This window comes from Athene noctua, chromosome 3 (genome assembly GCF_965140245.1).
Source record: "Athene noctua chromosome 3, bAthNoc1.hap1.1, whole genome shotgun sequence".
Taxonomy (NCBI): domain Eukaryota; kingdom Metazoa; phylum Chordata; class Aves; order Strigiformes; family Strigidae; genus Athene; species Athene noctua.
The window spans coordinates 1,762,442-1,787,500 of NC_134039.1; the positions used below are offsets into that span (position 1 = coordinate 1,762,442).

General features: G+C 44.5%; 1 protein-coding gene across 8 annotated transcripts in view; it reads left to right on the top strand.

Annotated features, from left to right (window-relative positions):
- LOC141958827 (proline-rich protein 5-like) overlaps window positions 1–25,059 on the top strand; it is a 213,013-nt gene that overhangs the window by 42,753 nt on the left and 145,201 nt on the right. For 7 of the 8 annotated variants that reach the window (XM_074901753.1, XM_074901755.1, XM_074901751.1 and 4 more), the window contains 5 exons: window positions 5,965–6,045; window positions 12,597–12,645; window positions 13,310–13,367; window positions 17,586–17,677; window positions 19,821–19,961. In XM_074901753.1, the coding sequence (XP_074757854.1) occupies window positions 5,965–6,045; window positions 12,597–12,645; window positions 13,310–13,367; window positions 17,586–17,677; window positions 19,821–19,961 (421 nt within the window). The remainder of the gene's footprint in view (window positions 1–5,964; window positions 6,046–12,596; window positions 12,646–13,309; window positions 13,368–17,585; window positions 17,678–19,820; window positions 19,962–25,059) is intronic. The other variant, XM_074901746.1, reaches the window with a different exon arrangement.

The window sequence follows — 25,059 nt, forward strand, 5'->3', positions numbered from 1 at the left end:
TGTATGAGCCACTGTGTAATTGCAGCCTATCCCTCTTTGCAGATTGCTCTACCTTGGGTGGAAATTTCAAAAACGTAAGTGAACGAGCAGCTGCAAGCTTATTTTGAAAGGGTCAAGGCCTCAAGGAAAGCCTGTGGAGTAGCAGCTGGACTGAAGCTGTGCTGAAAATGGGCTCTTCCCAATTGGATTAAGCTAATTCCGATAAATGAGGTTTTATTCTGGAGCAAGGGTGTCTTCAAGGAGCTTCTGATGCAAGTCTATCAGGTTACTTATTGTTAATTAGCTATTCTCATGCCTGTCCAGAGGAAATGAACCCTACGTCACTTAGTCCCTTTTGAAAATGAAGATGTTGCCTTTAACTACCTGGTACTTGCAGAGTGTGATTATTCACACGGTATCGGTTTTGCTCAGGGGCTTCACCTGGAGCTCTGGAAAAGGGAGAATTTGCAAACGCTAAATGATAAACCCTGCGATACTTTCACCCGTGCTGTTTGCATACAAAGGTAGCGACTGCTTTAGAGAACCGAAATCACCTGCGTGCTGTGCACGAGGGATAACGTGGGCCAGGAAGCGCCGAGCTGGGAGGGCTGTGGCCAGGGTCAAAGCAAACAGAAGGTCAGGATTCAGACACAGACATCTGAGCCCAACTTTGCAGTTGTTCCTCAACTCTGTGGGTGAACTGATTCTGACTGGGCAGAAAACAGTGGTTTAATCACAATAGTTTTTCCTTCTTGGCTGCTTAAAAACATCAGTGAAAGAACAGGGGTGGGTGGTAGTTCATCAAGTGCTGGAGGGAGCCAGCCTGGCACCCACCGAAGGCAGTGGTGTGTGCCTGGACAGATAGCACCTCGAGGGGAATGCAGGGTTTGGTGGGGTCAAGCTACACAGGTAGTGGATTTCTATTATGCAAAACTCAGAATAATACACACACCCCCCCCCGCCTTGGCAGTCACGCAGTTAGGCTGCCTGGGAGCGCTGGCCCTGAGCATCCACCTCTGGGGCTTGGCACCTCTGCATCCCCTCGTGCTGAAGCACACGGTGGGGCGGCTCTGGGCTCCGTGTGCTGGAGCTGCCATTCCCCATGTTTCAGGCAGCTGAACAGTGAGTCCTGGAGCCGCTATCTCCTCTGGAGGATCGGGCAAATCTACGATGAGTAGTCTCTCCAAAGAGGGGACGGTTCTTGGGCTGCTGGGTTGATTTTTGTTGCTGTGAGTGCCCTCTAGGTTGTAGGTAGTTTTCTTTTGGCAGTCTGTAGCCACTGTGGGATAGATAAGTACAATACCTTGCCAGAGCTGTCTGACATTCTGTCTTCATTCTAAAAGCAACTTCCCAAAATAACCCTGGTCCCTGCAGGTTCCTGGTCCTGCTTTCCCCTCCTAGAGCCAGCCTGCTCTAGCCATGCTTCTCTCTTCCCTGCCCACCCACTGACCCATGGGAAGCCTCTGCCCTGCTGCTGGTCTCTCAAAATGTCGTCTTCTAGCTATAGTCTTCAAAACGAGAGTGACCCGTGGCATATTTTTAATGGAAAGGTGTCTGCACAATGTATCTTAGTGCTTGGACTCAGGTTAAATAAAACTGCCACGGCAATTTACTCTGATTCATACCAGTCGAGGAGCTGGCTAATGAACTGGTGGTGTGCTTTCAAGAAATGCTGTTATCCCATAACTCTCAGATCTGTCTTTTCTCATGATGTGAGGGTGGCTGTAGCTTGTTTCAGAGGTGCACTGCTCAGGTGCAGAGAACTTCCAGGTCCCCCTTGTTCTGGCAGAAGGTACTAGTCAGGGAGCATTAGGAATTGCTCGTTTCTTAAGCAGAAGAAGGTGCAGCACTGCAGGAGTAGGAGGTTACATCTGTGCTTCTGCAGAAAATGTGCCTGTTGGTACAGTACAGCAAACCAGAAGCATTTGTAACCCTGGACATACAGTGGGAAGTCTGGTCTTGCTTGGAGACTGGGACCTTATTCGGTACTGAGCTTGGGCAGTTCAGAACTGACCTTTTTGGGGGGCTCTTCATTGTCTCTGCAGCGCCGTGTTCTTGGGCACACATTTACACATGCAGCAGCTACAGGGAGCTGTTCAGAGTAGTATCAGTGCGTGAGTGCGCCCATTATTAACTTAAATATTGTAGAAGAGTTACAGAAACGAGTTTACAGGGCTTTTTCAGTTCAGGTTAACAATTAAAATACAAGTTTAATTACATATATTATTGACTTAAGCCTCAGTGGAGGCTGGTCGCAGGCACAAGTAAAGGTGATCCACACACCTCGAGCATCTTGCAGGACTTCTGTGTGAGCAGCAGCTCAGATTTTCTTTACACCAAAAGGTTGTACAGTTCTGACTAAATGCTTTTAATCGCTCACAGAAACCATGGCATTACTTTGATTTAAACAAGGGTTGGGTTCGTTTCTTTCAATAGCTGAAGGTAACTAAGGAGATTTAAGCTAGCTTTTTATTACCCTGACACCAGTTTATGCCACCGGTAGCAGAGCTAGGACTTGTGCTCCAGACAAGGCAGTTGTCCCTTAGTGCAAGGGAGATCCCAGGCAGATGAAAAGATCACCGCCAGGATGTTTTATGTAGGTCTAGTTCTACTACACACTTAAACACTCCCAACCTGTCCCCCTTAGTTCTTGTCAAAAAACCTTGTCCTGTCCTTTTTCTTTGAGGAATAATAACGGACCTGTTAAGCTGGAAAGAGAAAACCTCCTCCTTGTTTAGAAAGGAGTGCCAGGGAGAAGGAGAGAGAGCGTGTTGACTTTTAGGAGAGATATTTAGTCATTCTTCTCTGCAGAAGGCTGGCAGGGAACATTGCAAAGTTCATTTCCGAATCAGAAGAGCGTGTAAAGACTGCTTGTTTTACTCACTACATTAATCGTACTTCACATATTACTCATAATATTAAAATACCCAAGTCGCTTCGCTGTATACTACAGACATTTAGCTGCCAATTTTCAATTAATCGTAAATTGAGTGTGTCTGAGCCAGCCAAAATAAGCTGGGTTAGATCATGAGTCTACGTCTGTGCATGTGGGTGTGGGGGGGAAAGAGGGACCACCGTGACAGGGGGAGTGCTTAACGCCTTGGAAATACTGTCAAAGGAGTGAAAGAGAGAGGAGGATAATGGTTCCTATTTTTATCTGCTTGTGCGTTTGTCCGCAGCGGGTCATACCCTTCACCTGCCACTTTTAATTTCCTTTTTCCACAGAGGGACGTGGCTGAGCTTTCCTAACAGTGCATCCCCCAGCCGCTCGACATTGTTGTGTGCCTGCATTTCGGATCTCAGGGACCAGGGTTTACCTGCCAGCCCAGCCCTCTGCTCCTGGAAAGCGTTGAAAGGGGTTGTCTTCCCGTGGACCTGGGAAGGTTTAATGTGGATGCGGGGGGTCCCCAGGGCCCCCCCAGGGCCTGCACTGTTATCCCCTTGCAGTGGGAGCAGCCGCGTGGGGCTGGCTCTGGCGCTGAGCCCACCAAGCTTGTCTGCCAGTGGGAAACAGGCTTCCTCCCTCTGGAGACCTCACAAAGATCCTGCCTTTAGCTCTTTTTCACAAGACAAGGAAACCCTGAGTCCTGGTACCTCCAGGATGGGCAAATCTGGTCCTGGCTTTGCTTTCCAGAGCTCCAAAGCTGGTTGCTGCTCCGTTGCACCAGACTCGAGTGCAGTGTGATCTGGGGGAGGTCAGCTGCAAAGTCACTAGTCAAACTAGCTCCCCAGGAGGGATGTGTATGCTGTAGCTTCTCATTCTTGGAAGATCTTTTCAGATGTTCTAGGGGTGAGATTCAATTTGGTGGCTCCAAAATACACTTCCTGAGCATCCCTGAGGCTGGTTGTTGCTGTTCCTAGCTCCTGCTGAGTACAGGCTGGGAGGGGGCAGGCAGAGTGAGAGACACCCAGGGAGGTGGTGCAGAGCAGGAAAGCTTCTGCCCTGTGTTTTTTGTAAAATGCCTTAAGATGTCATCTCTCCTTCTCAGGTTCAGCCTTAAATGGGAGGAGCCACATGCCAAAATCTGTATTTTCCCTTTGCAGTTAGCAGGATGTTGAGGGAAGAGGAGTAAAACAGTGGCAAGGACAGCATGTAATGCTGCTGTTGATAGTCACACTCACTGCTTTCCTTATGATTTTCATAAGTGCATCTTAAAATACCCTTTAGTGGTCATTATCATCATCTTTATTTGAGATATGGGGTAACTGAGTCAGAAATGCAGTAACTTGCAGTGACTGCCGGCGGTGGGAACGGCCATTGCAGTAAAAGCAGTCGTACTGGAAATCGAACGGCAGGAGCAGTGGAGCAGATGAAGGCTGCTTTCTTCTCTCTTGGTCTCAGGAAGCTGAAGCATCTGTGCGCATGTTGAGTAAAGGCTAAGCTCACCCTGCAGGATTACTCTGGTCGCGGAAAGGTGCTCCTTCTACCCCAGCTGAAATCTAAAAGACCTTCCCTGTTTTGGGGAACTTCCACTCCATAGTTGACTGCGGTGGAGGGTACCCAGCGGTTCCAGGAGTGGAGGGGTGGGGATGAGCTGACAGACGGAGGGACCGCGTGAGTCGTCTTCTCTTCTGGAGGCAAAGTGGTGAGGCTGGAAGGTGACACTGGGTCAGGGAATGGGAAGGAGACTTCTACTCCCTTCTACTAATGCTGGAACAGGTTTGGTCTCACCTTTCACCGGCATTTCTTTACCTTTGTCCTCAGACATAAGCTCAGTGATTTACACTGATGTGTCATCACGCTAATTGTGTCAGGTGTATTTCAGGAGCATTTCAGAGCTTCATCTTGAAGCACATGCTCATCTCAGTAACCCTTTGAGGTGCACTCTTGTTAAGTTCCAGGGACCTGAGAGCATCCCTGCTAAGCATGTGGTTGTCAGGTACCTGCAGTACCTGGCAGGTTTTTGCCATCAGAATTTAGGGGGCTGGTGACCATACGCCCCAGGGACGGACAGCACTGGGCACGGGACTTTCTGTGGAGCTCAAGAATTTTTCAGTCTTAATCCTGTCTTGGGTTGTGTCTGGTTGCAGCAGAAAGTCACCACCTTTCAGCAGCATCTGCTTGCAGCACAGTTACAAATGGCATTGAAAATGAAAAGGGAGTATTTTTGGTAGGACAGATGGTTGGCTTATGCTGAGCACATCGCTGCCTCTCTCGCTGTCCTCCTTAGAAACTCTAGGCGTGTTGTTCTTTCAGCACAGCCTTGGTTTTCCTTTAGATGAATCAAGAGCATAAATCTTTGCAAAATGAGTGAGTGGTAATCGGAAACAGTCTTTGCCTCTTTCCTCTTGTTCCATTTTTGAAAATAAATGAGAGATTGGTTAAATTGACTTAAAATTCATAATTTTTCCAGTCTTTCTTTTATTCTTTTTTAAAGAACTAACCATTCTTGAGATTACATTCTAGTAGAGGGATGCTATAGTTGTGAGCTAAAGTTCAAGTATAGTGCCCAGCCTGCATAAATGCTGATTTGTTGATGAAGAAATCAAGTAACCATAGCTCAGACAAATATATGCCAACAATGCTGGGAATAGCATCACTGATCTCACAGTGAAGCTGTTGATTGTCTCTGTGGTGAGCCATAGAGACAAAAATATGCTTTCAGATACTTCAAATATACTTAATATTGGAATATATTAAAATTTATACTTCAAGCACCTAAAATATATAAGCCTGTTTTCTGAAATTCCCGATTTCATGTTGTCACGTCCCGTCTCACACAGGTGTGCGACTGTTAAAGTTGGAGCAAATCAAACAGAACTGATTTTCAGAGATTTCAGAGATGTCAGAGATGTTCTATTGCCTAGAATGCAACAGAGATGTTTTCTAGGCAGTAATTCCCTTTAAGGCATCTGGGATGGGGTACCACCTGTCACTTTTAAAACGGTCCTGCGGTGCCTAAGCAGAGATGTTAGGCTTGTTGTGGAAATGATACCCTTCTAAAGTGTGACCGGGTGCTAATGCCTCCTTGTGTCCTCTTGCAGCATCCACAATGGAGTAATCGCGGTGTTCCAGCGCAAGGGTCTCCCAGACCATGAACTTTACAACCTCAATGAAGGAGTCAGGTAAGAGACTCGCCTCTACACAAGGTGTTGTTACCCAGCATGCACAGCACACTTTGCTAACACATTTGAAAACTTATACACCAGGATTAATAGTTGTTTGTTGGGTTTTTTTTTTCCACTCGGTGGTAGTTTGAACCAGAACAGTGAGTTTGGCCTCAGTGAAGAGCTGTTACTGACACGTGTCAGCACCTCGCTGCCTGGCGAGAGCCAGGTTCCTCCTGCAGGGGAGGTGTTTAGCCACGTGGAGGATGGATGGATTGTTTCAGAGCCTGTCTTAATGTGCTGGATTGAAACTAAGGAAGGGAAAAGCTGCACCCCTGTACTCATGCAGCCCTGCTCCGCCGCAGTGATGCTGCCCTTTCCGTAGGTGCCAGGCCTAGCTCTGAGGTGCCTCCCTTGCATCAGTTGGGGGGTGTAAAGGTGCTCAGTGCCACACAGCAAGGAACAGTGTCCTGCCTGGTCGTCCCTCGCATTGAGCTGCAACTTCCACGCAGGCTGAGCACGCTGTAGATGCCCTAAAGCTGTCTTGTCAGCTCGGTGACCTGAGGAATGCAGTTTAAGGTTCCTATTTCTTTCTTGTATTGTGATGATACTGTTCGCAACAGACTAAAGACAGACCAGTGATATGTACAATGGAGACTTTTTTTCCTTTAAACAAAAAAGGTGAAAATCCTACCCTTCAGTTTATTTAAGTTAGATTTGCAAAAAAAAGTTTACCAAGAGATAAGTTGATATCTGGGTTTACAGCACTTTTTACTACCTTTTCTAGCACTTAACTATTTACTTAACTCTCTCTCACTGACAAGGGCAAAGTAGCAGATTTCCTTCTAGAAATTTGTCCCAACGCTTTGAAGAATAAACAGTGGAAAAGAAGCTGCACTGACAAAGGACAGACAGCTTATTACATGCCCTGGCCATCTTCAGATAAGAGCCTCAGTGATTCCCTTTCCCTTACTGTTTATTCCCACTCTATCCAGGCACTGGAGTCTGACAAAATCCACAAAATATCTAGATATTCTGGAATTATCTGTCCCTGTCTGGTTCCCAGTGAGGGATAGCTGGTGCAGTCTGGTTCCTTTAATTGGGGGAATATCTTCAGAGGAGTCCAGGTGAATGACATTTGGCCTCTAATCCCTGTTTTTTCCCTCTCTCTGTCTTTTTAAAATCAAAAGAAACTTATTCTCCAGTTAGTTCTTACTTCTCTGGGGAGAAAATGACATATAAAGAATAGCTTTTCTAGGATGGCTGTCAGTTGGCATGATCCATCAATCATTTTGAGTTAGTTATTGGAATAATGGTTGATCGTTATTACCGTAAGTGCAGTTAGGATTCTTCAGCTTTATCTGAATGACAGAAAATGGTAGTTCTGGGCTGAGATTTCCTGGCCCAATGCACTTGCCTGAGGATGCTCGTCTCCTGGTGAGGGACAGAAGAGGAAAAATCATCTGCTGATATGACAGAGACAAATATAATCTTGTATGAACCAACAAATAGAAGATACATAGATGTTATTTGGTGAATTGTGCTCAGATTCTGCTTTTATTTACCTGGGTATAAGCCCTACAGCATGATGATTCTTGCTAATATAGTTGTGCTGAATTTATTGCAACATCCCGGGCAGACGAACAGGCAAGCTGACTGCAAACAGACTGATGTTTTTTTCCATTTTTTGATGGGCTTTGCTGCCACATGATAGGCCCGTTTCTTTTTGTTAGGGTAAGGATACCACTGCTTTGTTATCTCAGCTGATGGCTCAGGTTTGCTCTGCCTGGGGGAGAACAACGCCTGGTGGCTCATTCCTGAGCTGATGGACAAAAATATTGTGAAATCTTGACTGAGCTAGAAAGCTGCTGATGTAAAGGAGGCATCAGCAGCCTAACTCTGCTGGGGTAAGAGAGCGTTTGGCGGGGTGCAGCGTGGCTTTCGGGACTGGGTCTTGTCGTCTGCTGCTTTGAGGTTGGTTCCTCTTGCCTGCGACTTGGCATGAACAGCCTTCTGATCTATTGCCAGAAACCGTCCATCCTCTCCGTGACAACTCCTGGGTTTGTTTTCATCAGGCTTCTCGTGCGTGACCCGCTGCTTCATTCACAGAGAAAAGCTCGGATGAGAAAACCGCGAGTGGGCGAGGGGCACGCGCCCGCCGGCAGATCTGTCCCTAGAGCAGGGCATGGCAGTGGTGTTCTGAAGCACGCCCGTTCCCACGCGCAGCCACAGCCCCTCTCTTTCCAGAAGCTGCTGCACTCCTGCTGCGGGCTTCATCGTCCTGCTGACCGCAGGCGATAACGTTTTAGGGCCTCCTGACTATTTGCAACCAAAGCCCTTTTGCCTCACTTAAATTCAGCTCAAAACCTAACTGTGAAACTACTGATTTGACACACACCAAAAATATGTGGCTTAATCCTGTTGTTATTTAATTCAAAATAGCTTTCTTCGGGTTAATGTTATTGAATGCAAAAATATCTGATTCATAAACATGACCTCAGAAGTGGAACAAGTATGTATTTGCCTTATGATTGTTTTAGGTGCATTTTCCCCACAAGTACCTAAATAAAAAGAAACAAATAGTCATTATTTCCACTGGGCAGAATTTGAGTGTGGAAGCATTCAGGTAATTGGCTGGTATCAGTAACTTTTTTCAACAATTATAGGAGAGTAAAAGAAGTTATTTTACCACTTTAATTAGAGTAGATTCAGGGATACTTTTCGTAATAAAACCTTGAATATCCAAGTTGACTCACAGACCAGGTGTAAATGTTTGAACAGTTAGGTTATGCCTGTAATATTTGCACACCATTGTTTTGACTCAGGACTGTCACGTATATTCCACCACTGTATGTCACATACGTGCAAGCAAATACATGTAACTTCCTTTTCTGAATGTACGTCTCGAGGCTTTGAACTCTGATTATTTAAGAAAACATCAGTGGGTGCAAATCTGTACAGGACCGTTTACTTTTTTTTCTGGGTTTGGCTCATAAAAGCTGCCACTCGTTTACACCAATGCCTTTTGACACCATTCTTGCATTGCTGGCATTAGAAAGTGGTCTTAAATATGGATTTATATCACACTCAGAGGCCCTGTAAAACCAGTGTGTGGTTTCAGGCTCTCTTTCCTATTGCTGTAACTCCTGAATCACTCGGCTAAAGCTAATGAAGTACAGTCAGGAGGTGAGAAGATACTCCAGGAACTGGGAGTATCGCCAGTGTGTGGCCTGGACGTTACTACTTCTGAGCCCTTACTAGGGGATTTAATAGGGGATTGATTCACAAGTCAGGTAATAAAAATCTATCTGCATATACTTAGTATTTCTCTCGGTACACGTGTGTGATATTAGTAGTCGTATAGTGCCTTCTCCTTTTTCATTTCATGTACCATATGTCATTTCAGAGTGTTTATTTACACCACTTGTAAATCAGGGAAGAAAAAGAAGGAAAGGGAAACGCAGTGGAAACAGGATGTCCTGTATTAAAGCTAATACATATTTATAGATGCCTCTTTTCTGAGTTATCAGGATACTGATTTGATGCAAACAAAGCACATTTTAGTGGTATTTCCTCTTTTGCAGCAAGAGTTCAAACCCAGTAAAATCACATGTTTCCATTTGCTTCATGTAATTTTATTTATCAGTTATTACACAGTGTTAGATTTTCTATTCTGAGTAACATTGCAAGAGTTAACTTCAAAATGAACCAAAGAAGCTGCAGCAGGAAGATACAAAAAAAGTCAGGAGCTATTTTAGCATATTTTAGGTGAATTTATATTACCATCTTAACTTTTAAAGTCATTAAATGGGCAACGAAGACCTGACACCAATGCTACACGAGTTTCATAGGAATGCAAAATGACTGGCTTCAAAATCAGATGCACTTGAAGCAAGGTCTGCTCTCGGATCAGGGATCTCTTTTAGGTTTAATCCAGTTTTTACCTGGATTCCACCATGATGGCCACATGAGGTTATTCAGTAATCTGAATGATCCAGGATCTGACAGGTGACAACCTAACTGATTTTTGTTAAAGGAAGTTAAGCAAGGATGAAAAAAAAAATTGCAAGCGATGTCTTGGATCCAGTTTTGTTGTGGATCTCTTTTAAATTAATATGGGTGCAGAGAACATCAAACACCAGTGTTCTGATGTGGCCTGAGGGCCTGACTATTTCACTCGAAATTAATTAAGTAGCATGAAGTATCTGTATTATTAGGGATTCAAAAAGCAAGAGACATTAATTGTGTTGTCAGTTCTTCTACCCTGTAAACAGAGATGCAAATGTAGCCATAGTGCTGCTTGGTGTGATGCACTCCAGTGCATATAATTAACTACAAGCTGGTCGTTTGGTTCATCTGCAGCTGAAAAAATGGAAATGTGGTGGGATTTTGTTTTATCAGAGGGCTAGTTATTGGATAAGTAGAACACTGTTTTGTATTTTCTGCCCTAAATGCCAGGAATTATAGGTAGAACCTAAAATATAAAAAAAGAAGGTCTTTGCAAATCACCTCTTCAAGGCTACGAGGAATCTAGGACCAGACTTCAAAGAGCTGCTAGCTTGAGGAGAGGGTAGAATATTAAGCAAAACCTGTCAGCATAAAGTATCAGTATTTTTTTGAAGTAGTGGCACAAAGAGATATCTGGGAATATATTACCAGAGGAGAACTCAAAACTGCAACTTTCTTGTTATTTCAACCAAAAAAAAAGGTTTTATCCATCCATTTTCAAAGTAAGAAAAACCTTTAGTGCCATGGCTTGCGATCCAGAAAAAAATCCCACCACTTGGAGAGTGGATTTCCACCTCCAGTAAGCATGCCACGGTCTGGCTGCAGCATCCTTGTACTCAGGGACATCCTGCTAAGGCTTTAGGACTTCAGCAATCTTTGGGGGAGGTCAGCTTTAACCCCTACCAAGGGTTTGTCAGTGGGTACTGTTGAGGATGGAGTCCCAGGGCACTGCAAGGGTTGTCCTCTCCCGTATGTTGCCACAGCATGCCAGGGGACTAGCCGTACAGTGGCCGTTCATGGCAGTGACAGACCTATGGCCAAAGCCTGAGCTGGCTTTGAAAATTTTTGTCTGTAGGTAGTTTGTCTGAATTAATCAGGTTTCTAGCTGAAAAGGGGTTTGATGCGTAGGCGAGTCTGAAAAGCCCCTTCCTTTTGTTTATTTTCTGTTTCATTTATGTCTAGAGTGTTTCCACAGGGTGCTATGAGGTCAGTGTGGACATGTGCTTAAGGATAAATAAATAAGATATTGTATTTCGGCCTCCTAAAGGCTGACCTGCTCCTCCTTTCCCTGAACTCTCGGAAGATCTCAAGAGACTGTGCTGGAGTGTGTTGGTGTTAAAAAGAATGGCTCGCAACTCCTGCAGATTTTCATGGAGCGTAGGGATACGCTGGACTTTTTAAACCAGACATGTATTTGTTTGCTAGTTAAATAATTTGATTAATTAGTTATTTGTTAGTTAAAGACATAACCCGAAGGGATATATGATAACATGCTACTGAATGTATAATTTACATAAGTACCCTAATTGAAGCATGTGGATAGATTTTAAGTGCAATTTGACCTCATTTCTTCATGGGACCTGAGGTGGTCACACAGAGACAGGTTTCCAAAAGGGCTCTAGCCCAGATTTGCACATGCTCAGAAAACCCAGCTGGGGATACATTTCTGTAAGGTCCGAGCTGTCATTTGTGCATCTCAGCAGTGACCCGCGTGCAGAGAAGCACATCTAGCACCCCACGTGGGGGACTTGGGTGACGTACAGCTTTTGAGCAGTGCAGGGAGTTTTACCTGGATACAAACGCTGGGCTTGCGGGTCGCGTTGAGTTCAGGTTCTGAATTTGAGGCTTCTTTGTGAGACGGGTTTTTTTGCATGGGAGTTTGGTTTGCTCTCTGAGATGGCCTCGTAGGTTTTAGTGGAGTGGGATCATGAAAGGCAGGGTTAACTGTTAAATTCCTACCTGGTTTTTCACTGAAACTGTATGAAACTTCAGCTGTTGTGAGTCTCCTGAGTGGAAGATCATGACCCTTTCAGTCAAAACTGGCCAAGTGTCACACCTGCAACAAACCCCACAGAATGTCATCCTGCTTCAGGTTGCTCTCTAAACATTTTCTCACAGCTCTTTTTTTCCACCGTGGGCGGGACAGGGCTGATTCGGCTCTGAACGTGTCAGCCAGGTCACACGCTCAGTTTTTGGCTCAGCCCCACGGATGGGCAGAGAGCACCAGGACTTCTCCCACGTCTGCCACACCAGGTGTCACCTTTAAAAGGATTAGGTGTAGGATGGAAAGCATCCTCTTTCCGCCGAACCTCAGTTTTCTTTTATGTGTGCTCAGGCAACTGAGCCATCTAAAAGCACAGCAGATATTTTTCAACACACAGAAATGCTGGTTGGGAATCTTGGTACTGTTGACCCTGTTTGCTCTATTGTTAGGCATTATTGACAGGATTTGTGCTCGTATGAAAATATTTTACTATTAGTGACTTCCCCTTTTCCATGCAGCGCACAGCTAATATGATTTGCTGATTACACAGATCCTTTTCTTATTCTTTTTAATACAGGCAATTATTGAAAACAGAACTGGGATCCTTTTTCACTGAATATCTACAGGTAGGCATGTGTTTTCTTTCATTTAAATCAGATTTCGTTATATGCTACTGAGCAAAATCATTTTACCCACTCTAAATGCTGATCTGGAGCCCCTTGAAACCATTCAGAGATGTCCACTGACTTCTCTGTGTTCTGTCATGTACCGACTAATGAGATTTTATATCTATATATAGTTAGACAGCGAAAGCCCAAGCCATGGAGTGGATTTGTGCAGTCGTGCAGTCACTGCTGTCTTTCAGTAGACTTCAAACATTCTCTTTTAACTTAAAACTGAAATTCCTGAGTAAACCAGTTAAGTTTGTTCCAGTATAGCTACTAGGAAAGACCTTCAGTGATCAGTACAGACTGTCCATTGAAGCAGTACCCTTTCTGCTTCTCTGAGGCAGAGAACATGCCTTGGCAGTCAGCCATTTGAAGTTTGAGAAGCACTTTGTACCACGCAGAATATGTGCTGTGTCCTGGAAGCAGTAGGTGATTATATCATCATTTAATGAGTGTCCCAAGTGCTTTAAGGAAGATGGACACAGGAAGAGTCCTTCAATGACCGACCGTTAAAATAGAAGACCCCCGTTACTGTCAAAAGTTAAGAATGAGCAAAATGCGAGATGAAATGGCTGTAGGGAAGTGGAGAACTGAGTAAAGGTAGTCTGTATTTTATTTACAGAATCAGCTGCTCACAAAAGGCATGGTGATCCTAAGGGACAAGATCCGGTTTTACGAAGGTAACTTGGATTTTAGCATGGCTCTCTGTGGCTGCCGCAGGATTTCAGCAGATGGGTTCTGGAGGCAGTGTGCTGCTTTCCGCTCTCTTCCCGGGACTGGGGGTTATTGTGTCAGTTCATTCCTGCAGTCTGCTGTTGTGTCCTGCCTTGTGCTCCCCTTGCCCTTCACCAGAGAGAGGTGCTTGCCTAGAGCCAGCAGCAAGGGGGTAAAGGAAAGATGACCTCCAGCATGGACACTCCTTCTCCCTCAGTTATAGCCTGCTCAGCATTAAGGAAAAGTGGAAAACCAGAGCGAGATATCTTAATAAACAAAAACCTATGCACTAAGATCACAGTTAGGTGAAGTGTCTGGCTAAGTCCCAAGTAACGCTGTAGGTTCTTTTAAGAGTTACTCTGGATTCACGCTTACATAAACAGGTCAGCCGCTGTCTCTTCTTTTACAGTCAAGGCTCCATTTGTCTATCTGCACCTTCTGGAGATGTCCCCTTATAGAAGTAAACATCGAGGATAACCTCCACCCTAGGTGTCGTTTCACAGTCACCCTCGTTTCGTGTCTCACGCTGCTGTGCAGCATTCAGATGTGCTGCTGTGTCCTAGGTGTAGGCATACAAGCTGCACCAGGGGAAGTTTAGGTTGGGTATTAGGAAAAACTTCTTCACCGAGAGGCTTGTCAGCCCTGGAACAGGCTGCCCAGGGAAGTGGTTGAGTCGCCATCCCTGGAGGTATTTAAAAGATGTGTAGATGTGGCACTTAGGGACAGGGTTTAGTGGGATTTGGCAGTTTGAGGTTGGACTTGGTGATCTTAAAGGTTTTTTCCAACCTAAATGACATCATCAGAGGGTGAAATGGTTTCAGAATATCTTCAGGAATTATTGCCCATGTAAGCAGCCTGAAGATCTTTGGGCAGTCTTGAGGCAATTTTTAAGAAATGCATCTTTCCTTTTCCAAAGCTGCAGTCATAATACCACTTATTCTAAATACACTGTTTAAGCAGTAGCCTGGAGACAACCATTTCCATTAGTTTCAGCTATCTATAAATCCTAAATGTGACCTTTCATTACTGACAGTACAGTTGATCAGATGAAGATGGTGCTGTGGGACCCAGCTTTTCTGATCACAATAGCCCTGAACACTGCAAAAAAGGAGAACAAACTTCACATGAAAAAAATACCTCCCAGAAAGTACCCAGACTCTTTAAGCTGAACAGAATTCCTCAGTTATATGAAATAACAGCTTGGAGAGCACAGGGGAGCTGTAAGGATCTCAAGGCCTTCATAGCTGGTTTGTAAATCATGAAGGAAGTTGGTTTTTAAGTATCAAATCAACAAATTAGATGCAGAGACCTACCGAAGTCCAACCCCCTTTTTTTTTTTTCTGGTTTTACTAGCTTGAAAATGAAAAATACTATCTCTGATATTTGAGATCAGAGCTGAGATGAAAAACTGAAACGTGAGACCACTAAACAGCTTTCAAAATGTAGGAGCGTGTTTAGCAAATACAAAATTTCAGCAAGCTGTTAAGTTTATTTTGGTTTTGAATTTGGTATATCATTTTGTGTTTGCCCCTTAACATATGGTCGGAAATGGTGGTAAGGTGAGAATTAATTCTTTTTTTCCAAGTCCATCCTCGGAAATTCTGTCTTACTAAAACGGGCGAGTTACCAGGAGGGTAGCTGTAATTTAGGACTCTCGTTCAGAGGCAGAGGTTTTTCTGACAGACAGCTTTCTGTTAGCTGCTGACAGATGTGAGTTTCTAGGGCTGGAATTCGGGTCTCCTGGCTGCAGAGGCAGCAGCACCCCAGAATCCATCCTCTACACAGCTCCCCCAACACCTGAGACGAAGTTGGGAGTGCAGAAATCTGGAGAGCTCCCATTCCTAGCAGGGCTCCCTTCCTGGCTCTGCAGCAGCAGCGGTCCTGCCCTCACCCCTCGGGTTGTCCCACATCCCATGGTTTGAGTTTACCTATCCAGTTGGTGTTGAAGTTTTCAAAAGAGGAAAAAGTTCACTTCAGAGCACACTTTAGAGGGTTTTTGTCCTGCAGGAGGTTTTGAAAAATTTAGCTTTTGTTTTGAAACGATGATTTTTTTTTAATTCTTATATTTCTTTCAGGAGTTTCAATTAACTGTGAAAAGCACTAGATGCATTTTTATGTCACACAAAACTGGCTGTATTGTGCTTCCTTAAAATAAGCATTTAGAATAACCCACCTTCCTGGAAATGCTTATGGTAAATGTAGGCATCTTTGCCTGATGGTAAAACAAACATACTCTTGAAAGGACACGGAGTAAAACATGCTTATGGTCAACAAACCGTAGGAATTCTTCTACAGCCCCCAGCAAAAAACTGCCTGGCAAAGGCAGTTAACTCGTCAGCCTTTCTGAGCTGCTGTACAGAGATCCATCACTCTACAAACCAGCTGCCCACAGGATGAAAAGAGTGTGTGACAGTAGAGGCATGTTTATCTCAACAGGGTAATTTGGCTTCATGCAATTCTAGCAGCAGGATTTGAAAAGGACCAACGTTCAGTGCCCACACCTGGAGCCAGATTTGTAAGGGTTTAGTTTCCACTTAACCTCAACTCGTGGGCAACAAACGTATTTTAACTCTTTTAAAACTCTGCCCTCGAGGCGAAGAGCGGTTGGGCTCCTCCTTCATGACTGGATTTAGATCTCTGAAACACTGTAGTGTTTCAGACACTAGTATACGGAGGTTATAATACAACAGTATTTAGTATTATTGTTACTGCTGCTCCAGCTGCTAGGAAATTTTGGACCTGGTTCCCTGCTGTGTGAACTGATGCAAGACAAATTTTTAAAACACATCCTTTTCAATCTTGTGCATGAGTGTGTAGGACAGAGAGAACTCCTGCCTGGTGGTGCAGAAACGAAGACCTTGGCGTGGTTCACAAGGCAGCAGCTGCAGTAGAGCAGAGTGATCCACAATTGTCACTGCAAGCACTTACAGTCACCAACCCAGGAATAACTGAGGAGTTGCAGATAGGCCGGAGCTGGTGGTGTTCGTCATGTGCTTTAAAATGCAGGGAGATCAACAATCCCATAATAAGGATTGGCACTTGGCTAACTTGGAGCATAGATGCTTTCATGCAGAGTCTCTTTGTGATAGGTGTGTAGTTCTGGGCAAAATATCCCCTGACTCAGGCCCTAAGTAGTGCTGTAGTACAAAAATTAAGAATAGTGTCTGATTCTGACACCAGTAGTAACACTGATTGCTGTGGAATTTGCTTCCTGGTAAGTCCTACTCTTGTCTGAACGCCTCGTAGTCCCTGCAGTATTTCTCTCCGTAGTACTTGCTGATGGCCGTGCCCTGGCACTGCTCTCCTTTCATGGTTGGGGCAGGGGCATTTTTGTTCCCAGAAAGCCAAGGTCCCACAGGCCGTCGTGGGGAACAGGGATCTGAAGCCAGCGTGCACCCCTCAAGCCAGACTTCCCTTCCCCTAGAGCTCGGCTCCTGCACTTGCCTGGGTGTTTTGCAAAGTGTTCTGTGAGGAACTTGGTGTCTGACTTGGTTGTACGGCCTGGCCAGAGCTTCTCCAGCCTCCGCTGGGGAGGCTTCCAGGTGGCTCAGCTGGGGAGGTGGCCATGTGGAACTTGCATCATAGCGGGGTTTGTCTGCATCCTTTGAAAGTTACAGTAAAAACCAGAGCTGCCACACCATTGTCCTCTTCCGTAGGTCTTAGGCGAGACTTCCTGTGTAAAGTGGAGATACGGGGGAGATAAGGGATCGATTTGAGGGGACACTTTGTGGAGCATCTCCACAGAACCCGGCTTGCTCTGCTGCCTTGCAGCTTGGAGGGCAGAGGGGGGGTGAGATTTCTCTGCAGGAATGCTTCCAGGTTTAACCGGCTGTCTCCTCCTCCTCCTGCTCTCCTCCACAGCCTTGTCCAGTAGCTGTTACTCCAAGAGGAGGAGGAGATAACCTGGGCTATTACTCTTTATTCTTCACAGGGGTTTTCTGAGTAAGCTTTAACCTCAGAGTCTCTGAGTTTATTGGGACTATTAGATGTGTCACCTGAAAAGACAAATACTGAATGATCTGATACACCGACAGGAGTACTAAATCCACACTGCTAATAGTAGCTGGTACATGATTCATCTCTGTGTATAATAGCAGGTTCACATTGTTGCCTCCATGTTTCAGTCTTTGCAGTTAGCTGATCACAACCTAAACGGTTCACTAGTTTGTTTTGTGTTTTTGCAGGGCAGAAACTACTGGATACCTTAGCTGAAACCTGGGATTTTTTCTTCAGTGATGTCCTGCCCATGCTTCAGGCTATTTTCTATCCTGTGCAGGTGAAAAATTACTCTGTTACTATAGAATCTTGAAAAACTGGAAAAAGCAACTTTACCGGTTCATCAACAGATTGATGCAATCCTTAACTCTCTCTCCTTGGGCCAACCTCCCAGTGCAGCTGTTCTGAAAGTCATGTCATGCAAATAAGTTACTTATGCAAACAGGTTTGAAGTGCTTGGGTGAAAAAAATGAAGGGGAACTCTGAGAACAAAAGTGGAGGGCGGGGAGGATGCTTAGTCCTCCTGCCAGCTCACACTAAAAGACAAAAAAAGGCTGTGAATGGCAAATTGAAATAAGTGGAGCTGTGGTGACTTAAATATATACATTTCTTCTCTACCACGTGAATTTGTCTCTGAAGTATCTCCATTTTTGAAAGGAATTGCATTTCTGAGATCAAATTCTATGCTACTGTAAGTAGATGGCAATAGTTAGTGGAGTTAAACCAGTTTACACGAGCACAGAATTTGACTCCAGTAATTTGAAATCCACAATAGGTACTTGATCTGATTTGGATGGAGGCTCCATTTTCTAATTTAGTGATGGCCACAGGGTGTTCTTCATCACTTAAGTCCCAAGGCAGTCTGTACCAGACAGGTATATGTCACCTCCTGGAGTTGTTCCTAGGTGCCTACAGATTTTGGAGGCCACTTGGTGCCTAAACATATTTTGGGAAACTTCAGAAACCTCCCATTTTTCCAAATGGACTTTATGCCTAAAATGTTAATGAGATTAAAATTTACACCTGCAGATAATGAGGTCTGAATTCAGTGGAAAAGCTGCAACTTTACACAGAATTTGATTCCGAAAGAGAAGAGCTCTAAAATCATAAAGGGCTGCTTCACCCATTGACTTGTGTCTTACCAGTAGAAACTTCAAAACGATAGAAATAAGACGGTATTAAAAACCTGTTAGAATGTGACGGGAGATTTTTCTGAGTGCCACATAATTTAAATCCAAGGCATTTGGGCACCTAGAGATAGAGGTAGACTCTCAACCTGGTTTTCCAAAGCTCTTGACTAAATTAGAACTCACTCAGATGTTTTTGATAATTGCACCAAATACCCGTTTTCACTGCTGTGTTCCTGAGGCCCTTGAAAATAATTTAGCTACACAAGTCTCCTCACCATTCAGATGGAAATAATTGCTTGAATTTTCAAAGGAACCCAAGTCCCATGTAATTTCAAACAGATCTAGGTGCCTGATGTTCTGAGGTTACTTCCAAAAGCCCAGCTGGTGCTCATGTGCTTATGTAAATTCTATTCATTAGCAGTTGAAGCAGACTTGGGACCTTCTTTTTTCCTTCAGTATAAATAATTAACAAAGTGAAAGGAATGGGTGGGGTTGGGTCAGGCTTCTTTATTCCAAACTAAAGTAAGTCAATACCAGCTGAATACCAGACTTTTCCAGAAGCGTTAATATTTGGCTGGCAGCACTCGTAACTGAAAGCAAGGAATATATATGTACAGCCATAGATACCCAAGGAAGAAACCCTGATGCCAGAAATTATTTTACACCTCCTCGTAAGGCAAGTGCTGTTAATCTCTGCAGGCAGAGCCAGCGTGCTGTTCTTCGGATGAGATTCTCTTCAGTGAGAAGGTTATTCCTGAACTGCAAAAAGGTGTCTCTGAAAATGCAGTATGAAACTTCAGCTCTGCTCCTGCCTTATAGTGAACTATATGCCAAACCGTAGAGAAAAGGAGAATCCACAGGTGGGCTGAGTCAGGATTCCCGCAAGAATTTGAAGACAGTACCCAGCCAGAACTCAAAATCTTGAGAAACAATCAAAATTCAACCCTTTTTCAACCCTGCTTTTTTTTCTTTTTTTTTTAAGCGTATGATACATTTCATTACTGTTAAAATGCAAAATAGTCATAGATATCCTGTGCTCAGGTATGATTCCCCCCACCCTACCCCAACCCTTCATCATCTTCACACCCAGACTCAGCCTTTGTCTGCAGCCAAATCAGAATCACTGTGCAGACTTGTAGGCTGCTCTGTGTCCTTTGTTAGGTTTCCTTTGCTTTTCATTCAGGTTTACCCTTCTTGTAATCCCTCAGAAGTGGAGGAAGGAATTTTGATGGAGGATTTGAAACTCATTTTTACGCTGCTCATAATCCCTCTTGCTTTGTTTCTGCTTCTAAGGGGAAGGAGCCCTCGGTTCGGCAGCTGGCTCTTCTGCATTTTAGGAATATAATTACCCTCAACATTAAATTGGAAGATGCATTATCACGTTCCAGAGCCAGAGTTCCACCTTCCATTATTCAGATGCTGTTAATACTCCAGGTAAATTGGTTTCTTTTCTCAGGCTGTTTTTGTCTGCCTTTCTATACTGTATTGCTGAAGTCTTCTTAAGCAGTCTCTGATCTTGCTCATTCATTGAAAACGTCTTACCCAGAATGCCAGAGCTTCTGTGCAATTAAACGTGGTCCTAATATCTAAAAGCAGGGACTATAGAGATGCAGATTTCATGCCTTAAGATCCAGAGGGTCTGAGAGTGAAGACTTGTTTTGAAACTGTGGGCCTTTAAACACCAAGTTTTGCAAGCAGACCGGCGCCTGTGGCAATAACATGACTTCCATTAAATGCTGCGTGGTGCTGCATTAGCAGTTCTGGGTGTGAAGCTTCATGTCTGGAGTAGGCAACAGTGTGAATATGCAGTTTATGGTTAAATCATGGTCATATTTGCTCACTGGCACCAAATTCTATCAGAGCTGTTGGTACAAAAGCATTAAGACGGGATACTGCTATTTGCCTTCAGTGTTAAATTTTATTTTATTTTTTAATAGTAGCGAGGAGAATCAAAAAGAGGAATTCCAGGCAAAAGGCAAGTTTAAGATTTTCTTTTTTTTCTTAACTAAAGAAAAGTGTAAGCTTGTGTTGAGGAGAAGGGGAATGAGGGAGAAGGGAGGGAGAGAGCCAGGAGTGGATTCTTAGGGATTGAGGAAGTTGAGATTTTCCTGGCTGGTGACTTTTTTTATAAACAAATAGATTCACAGCAAACAAAAGGATATACTTTCTCACACTCAAAATGTTTCTTTGCCCTTCATCACCATATGAATTAGTTCCGTGTCTGAAATTGTTCTGAAGTGCAGGATATCTAAAGGCCAGTGATGAAAATGGAGTAAGGAGTAAGATTCTCTCTGCTGGGTCAAGAAATAGTATTTGACCCCTGCTGTCACAGCGTATGTTTGTTGTAGTGTATAATGGTGTGTGTAACCCGGTTTTCTCAGGGAAAGATACTTATGTGAGAGGAGTGCCTGCTCGCCCCTTGCCTCCCTTCTGCCTAGCCTCTGTCTTGCCAAATGCTTCTTGAAGCTGCTGGCTGATTGTGGCACAATGACAGCGATATTGGAGATGATAATCCTGAAAGTTTCCTGGAGGTTAGTGTCTGGAGAGAGCAGAGGAGCCTCAGGAAAAAAAACTGTAGCATGGGCTTAACTGCATAATGAGACATCAAAGAATTCACATATTTGAACTGTGAACCCAGTGGTGTTAATAGACACCTGAGACTCCACATGAGAGAGGACCATTGTGAAAACAGTAATCCCGGGAAGGGTGTCTGTCAGGCCTCATCCCTTCTTAGACGTGAGGTAAACTGTCCATTCAAAACCAGGCTTCAGCAGTGTTGTTGCTCACAGATCTGCTAGCTTTTTTGTGGTTTCTCCTTTCAAGAGTCTGTGTTGGCCATGGGCAGGATCCGGCTTCAAATGAATTCAGTGGTGAGCCGGGAACTGAGCAACATCCTGATTTAGAAAGTTCATAGGAGGTGATGTGGAGTCATTTGCCAGGATCAGTGCTACAAGAAACAGTTTATTTGCAAATCTGCTTTCTTCAACAACCAGAAGTGTTACCAAGGTGGATGCCTGTTTAGGGTAAAGGGCCAAATCCATCCTCATTGCAAAGCTGGTGATGGAAATCAGTAATGAAATGAGAGGGGCTTTGCCCCTCGGCGTTTATTCCTGCATACGGTACCTATGGCTGTAGGGTGGGGATGGTGAAAGCCCTTCCTCGGCAGTAGCTCTGCCAAACGTGTGGTTTAAAGTCTAATGGAAATGACAGGAAAAGGTCAGAAGAAGATCTGGGAATGAGCTATTTACATACTTAGCAGTGTTAGTCAATAACTGGATTTCAGAGAAAAGTCTTTTTCCCAAACTCAAAGGTCACAGACAAAAGCAAATTTTATTCATTTGCGGCATGATAATGGAATTTTCTTGACTTACTTTAACTCAACATGTGACTAGGACTGGAGAGACATAACAATTCAGCTGCCCAAAGTGCACATGGTGGACGTTTGTGTGTGAATTTCCCGGCCTGAGAGACCATGTCTTGACGTGGACATTGCCTCATCCCTATTTCTGCGCCGTAACAAACTCGATGACACTGGAGCAGACTCCCGTGGCTAGAAGATGACTCTGGTGATGTCAGCCCTGGACCAGGTGTTGAACTTGGTGCTAAGTTTCCCCTTTTCTGTCCTTGACAGCCGTGTGCAGCTGTGTTACGTAATTAAGGAGTAGGTCGTGTTCTTCAAGACAGCAGCTGTAATGTTAGCTGAAGGTCACAGGTTGAAGAAGGCCCATGGTGACACGCACCAGTCTGTCCTGTTAGGCTGGATTAAAGCAGCAGAGATTTGGTAACTAATGCAGGGTGCATCTGGTATCGCTCATGTTTTAGCTTGTCATGGTGTAGGGGAAGAGCTTGGTCAGTTTGTCAGGAGAAGACACTTTCCTTCTGGAGGGGAAGGGAAGCTTTTTGACGAGGAAATGGAAGCTGCAGCAATCCTTGGACTTTCTTCAGGAGGCGGGTGCTGATTCGGGAAAGCTCAGTAAGAACACATTTTACCTGAGTTTGGGTTAGCTTTGCTGGCTTCAGCATGTGAGTGATTTCGTTGACCTCTGTGAAGTGACTGACCTAGTGCCAGTCACACACATTCCTTGCTTGCTCAGCTGGCCGTGCTCTGGCGAGGAGAATAAAACAGTCCCTGCCGAAGACCTGAATAAAAGGACCTGAAATGAAGTTGGCCCCCTTACTTCATTGTTTGAGGGATTGATTTTCCTTCTTTGCATCAAATCTTTCTCGCTGCCCTCAGTAAGCTGCTGGCAGCGTGCCTACCAGCCACGCGTTTAAGACCCTAGCATGAGGTAGAGCACCCACCCCAGGCCTCTGGCGTGCAGTGACATGAGAGAGGATAGACATTGGGCCAGAGGGGTCCCCAACCTGACACACACCTCACAATTTGCCCAGACAGCAAAATATCTCAATTTCTTTGTGTTTAAGACATCAAAGACTAAAAAAAAAAAAAAAAAAAAAAAAAAAGAGGGGGGGGAGGAAAATCTTCTCTCTATGCAGTCCCTTTTTGAGGGAAAGAAGAACCTCCATTTCTGGGATAAAGCTGCTGCAGGTTTTGGAATAGCAAACTGTACATCTCAAGCTCTGCTGTAAGGTACCCTCCGTTTAGAGGGTCAGAAATTAGTCCCCTGGTTAATTATTAGACTTGGGTTCTCCAATCCAGTAGAGCCGCTTCTCACCAGTGCTATAAGCTGGTCTAATTACAAACCAGCAATCTATGGGGAAAGCAGCAGTCCCCCAGAGCTGGGGGAAGGAGTGATATTCCTGTGCTGTAGAAGTCAGTGGGAGTTTTATCACGCCTTGGAAGAAGGGCCTTGTACCACTCAAACTTCCAGTTGCCAGCATAGCCTGACCCAGTTACAAACTGAAATGTTAATCCTTTGTGGCTGCTTATAGGCAACATAAGCTGAAGTGCCTCCAGAATGCTCCTGTGGAAGTTGCAGGGCCTTCAAGAGCAGAGTCGTGACTGAGAGAAGTGAAAGAACTCAAAGTGCTTCTGGGCACAGAGCGACACACAGGAACTCACGTAACTGCACGGCGTTGTCAGTCTCGCCTCGGTGACCTTTCTCTTTGGGTGAAATTAGGAAGGTGGAGGGAGAGGGATAAACAGAAGGAGAGATTAGAAAATCATTTTCTTCTTTATGATCTGTGAACCAAAGAGAGCAAAACTACCACCGGAGGATAAACAATCTGACTTACTTCCCAAAGCATGTTGTCAGAGAAGACCTTTGCCACTGAAACTGGAACATCTTATCTCCAGGTATCTCTCCTGAGGTCTGAGAGAGTTGGAAGCGAGGAATTAAAGAGGGTTTATCTGCATCTTTTGGTTAACGTCAGGATTATTTGAGTTCACAGAATCTCGCTGGGTGACCTGTGGTATTTAAAACCCCTAGAAGAGCACAGCACAATATCGCTCATGCTGAGGGATGAGGCCTCACTAAACATAAACTCTGAAGAGAAAAATAAAACCTGTGGTTTCCTTTTTGGCTTCTCTGAGCTTCATTTGAACTCCCTTGCCTGTTGTCATTCTCTGTAAAGGAAGACAAAATAAATACATAAGCCTGCCCAGTGGGACCTATTTGTTATCTCTGGAAAGTTCTTAAATGTAGGCTCAGCTCCTTGCACATTAAAGGGGTGGAAAAGCACGTTGCAAGAGCTGAAAGCAAAATGCAGAGTGCTGGTTTTCCATCCCAGCAGCCACATAGCAAACCAAAGGCAGCGTCGTGGTTAAGAGCAAAACAACCTTTGCTGTCAGAAAGCTGCAGGGTCCTGTCTGTGGAACAGCAGATTTCCTGTAACACTCCAGTGTGTGTCAGCTGGGCTCAGTTCTTCGTGGCCGTGGGTTTTGGATTTGGCAGTTGATTTTGAGAGGGGGTCTCAATAAGTCTCTTAGACCTGAAGCACAGGTTGAACAAAGGGGTGTGGGCGTGAGGTTTCAACGTGCTCTTCGTTTCTCGTCACCTTTTTCTGAATTCCTGGTTTATAAGACACGAGAAGTAGAAATCAATAAATAAATGGATGGTAGACCCTATTGAAATGTAAATCACCGTATCAAAAACCTGTGCTTCCCCTGGGTTGTGCATACATGTGTTTTCTTCCTTCCTGGGGAAAGGGTGGCTTGTCTGTCTCATTTGCATCGGTCCCATGGGCACGTAAGGAGTCAGGCAAGAAATCTTGCAGCAAGAGCACTGCCTGACACAAAGGGGACTGTCCTCTATTGCTCCGTGTTGACAGACGTGAAACTGAGAATCTGGCCTCAAGATTTACACCTTAGAATATTTTGTAGAAAAAACACTTCTAAGCACTATCCTGTCTTACTGTCTCTATCAGCAAATGCAGTTTGCAGTAATTAAACTGACAGAGGTTTGTTATCGTGGGATGAATTTGTGTTGCCATGAGTTTTAACAAGGCACAACATTCATTTGTTGTAGGAAAAAGATCTTTTTGAAAGAAAAGCTTGACCTTTATGCTAGTGAGGAGTATTTGTCATGTTTGAATTTGAATGTCTCCATATGGTTTTTATTATTGAGCTGGT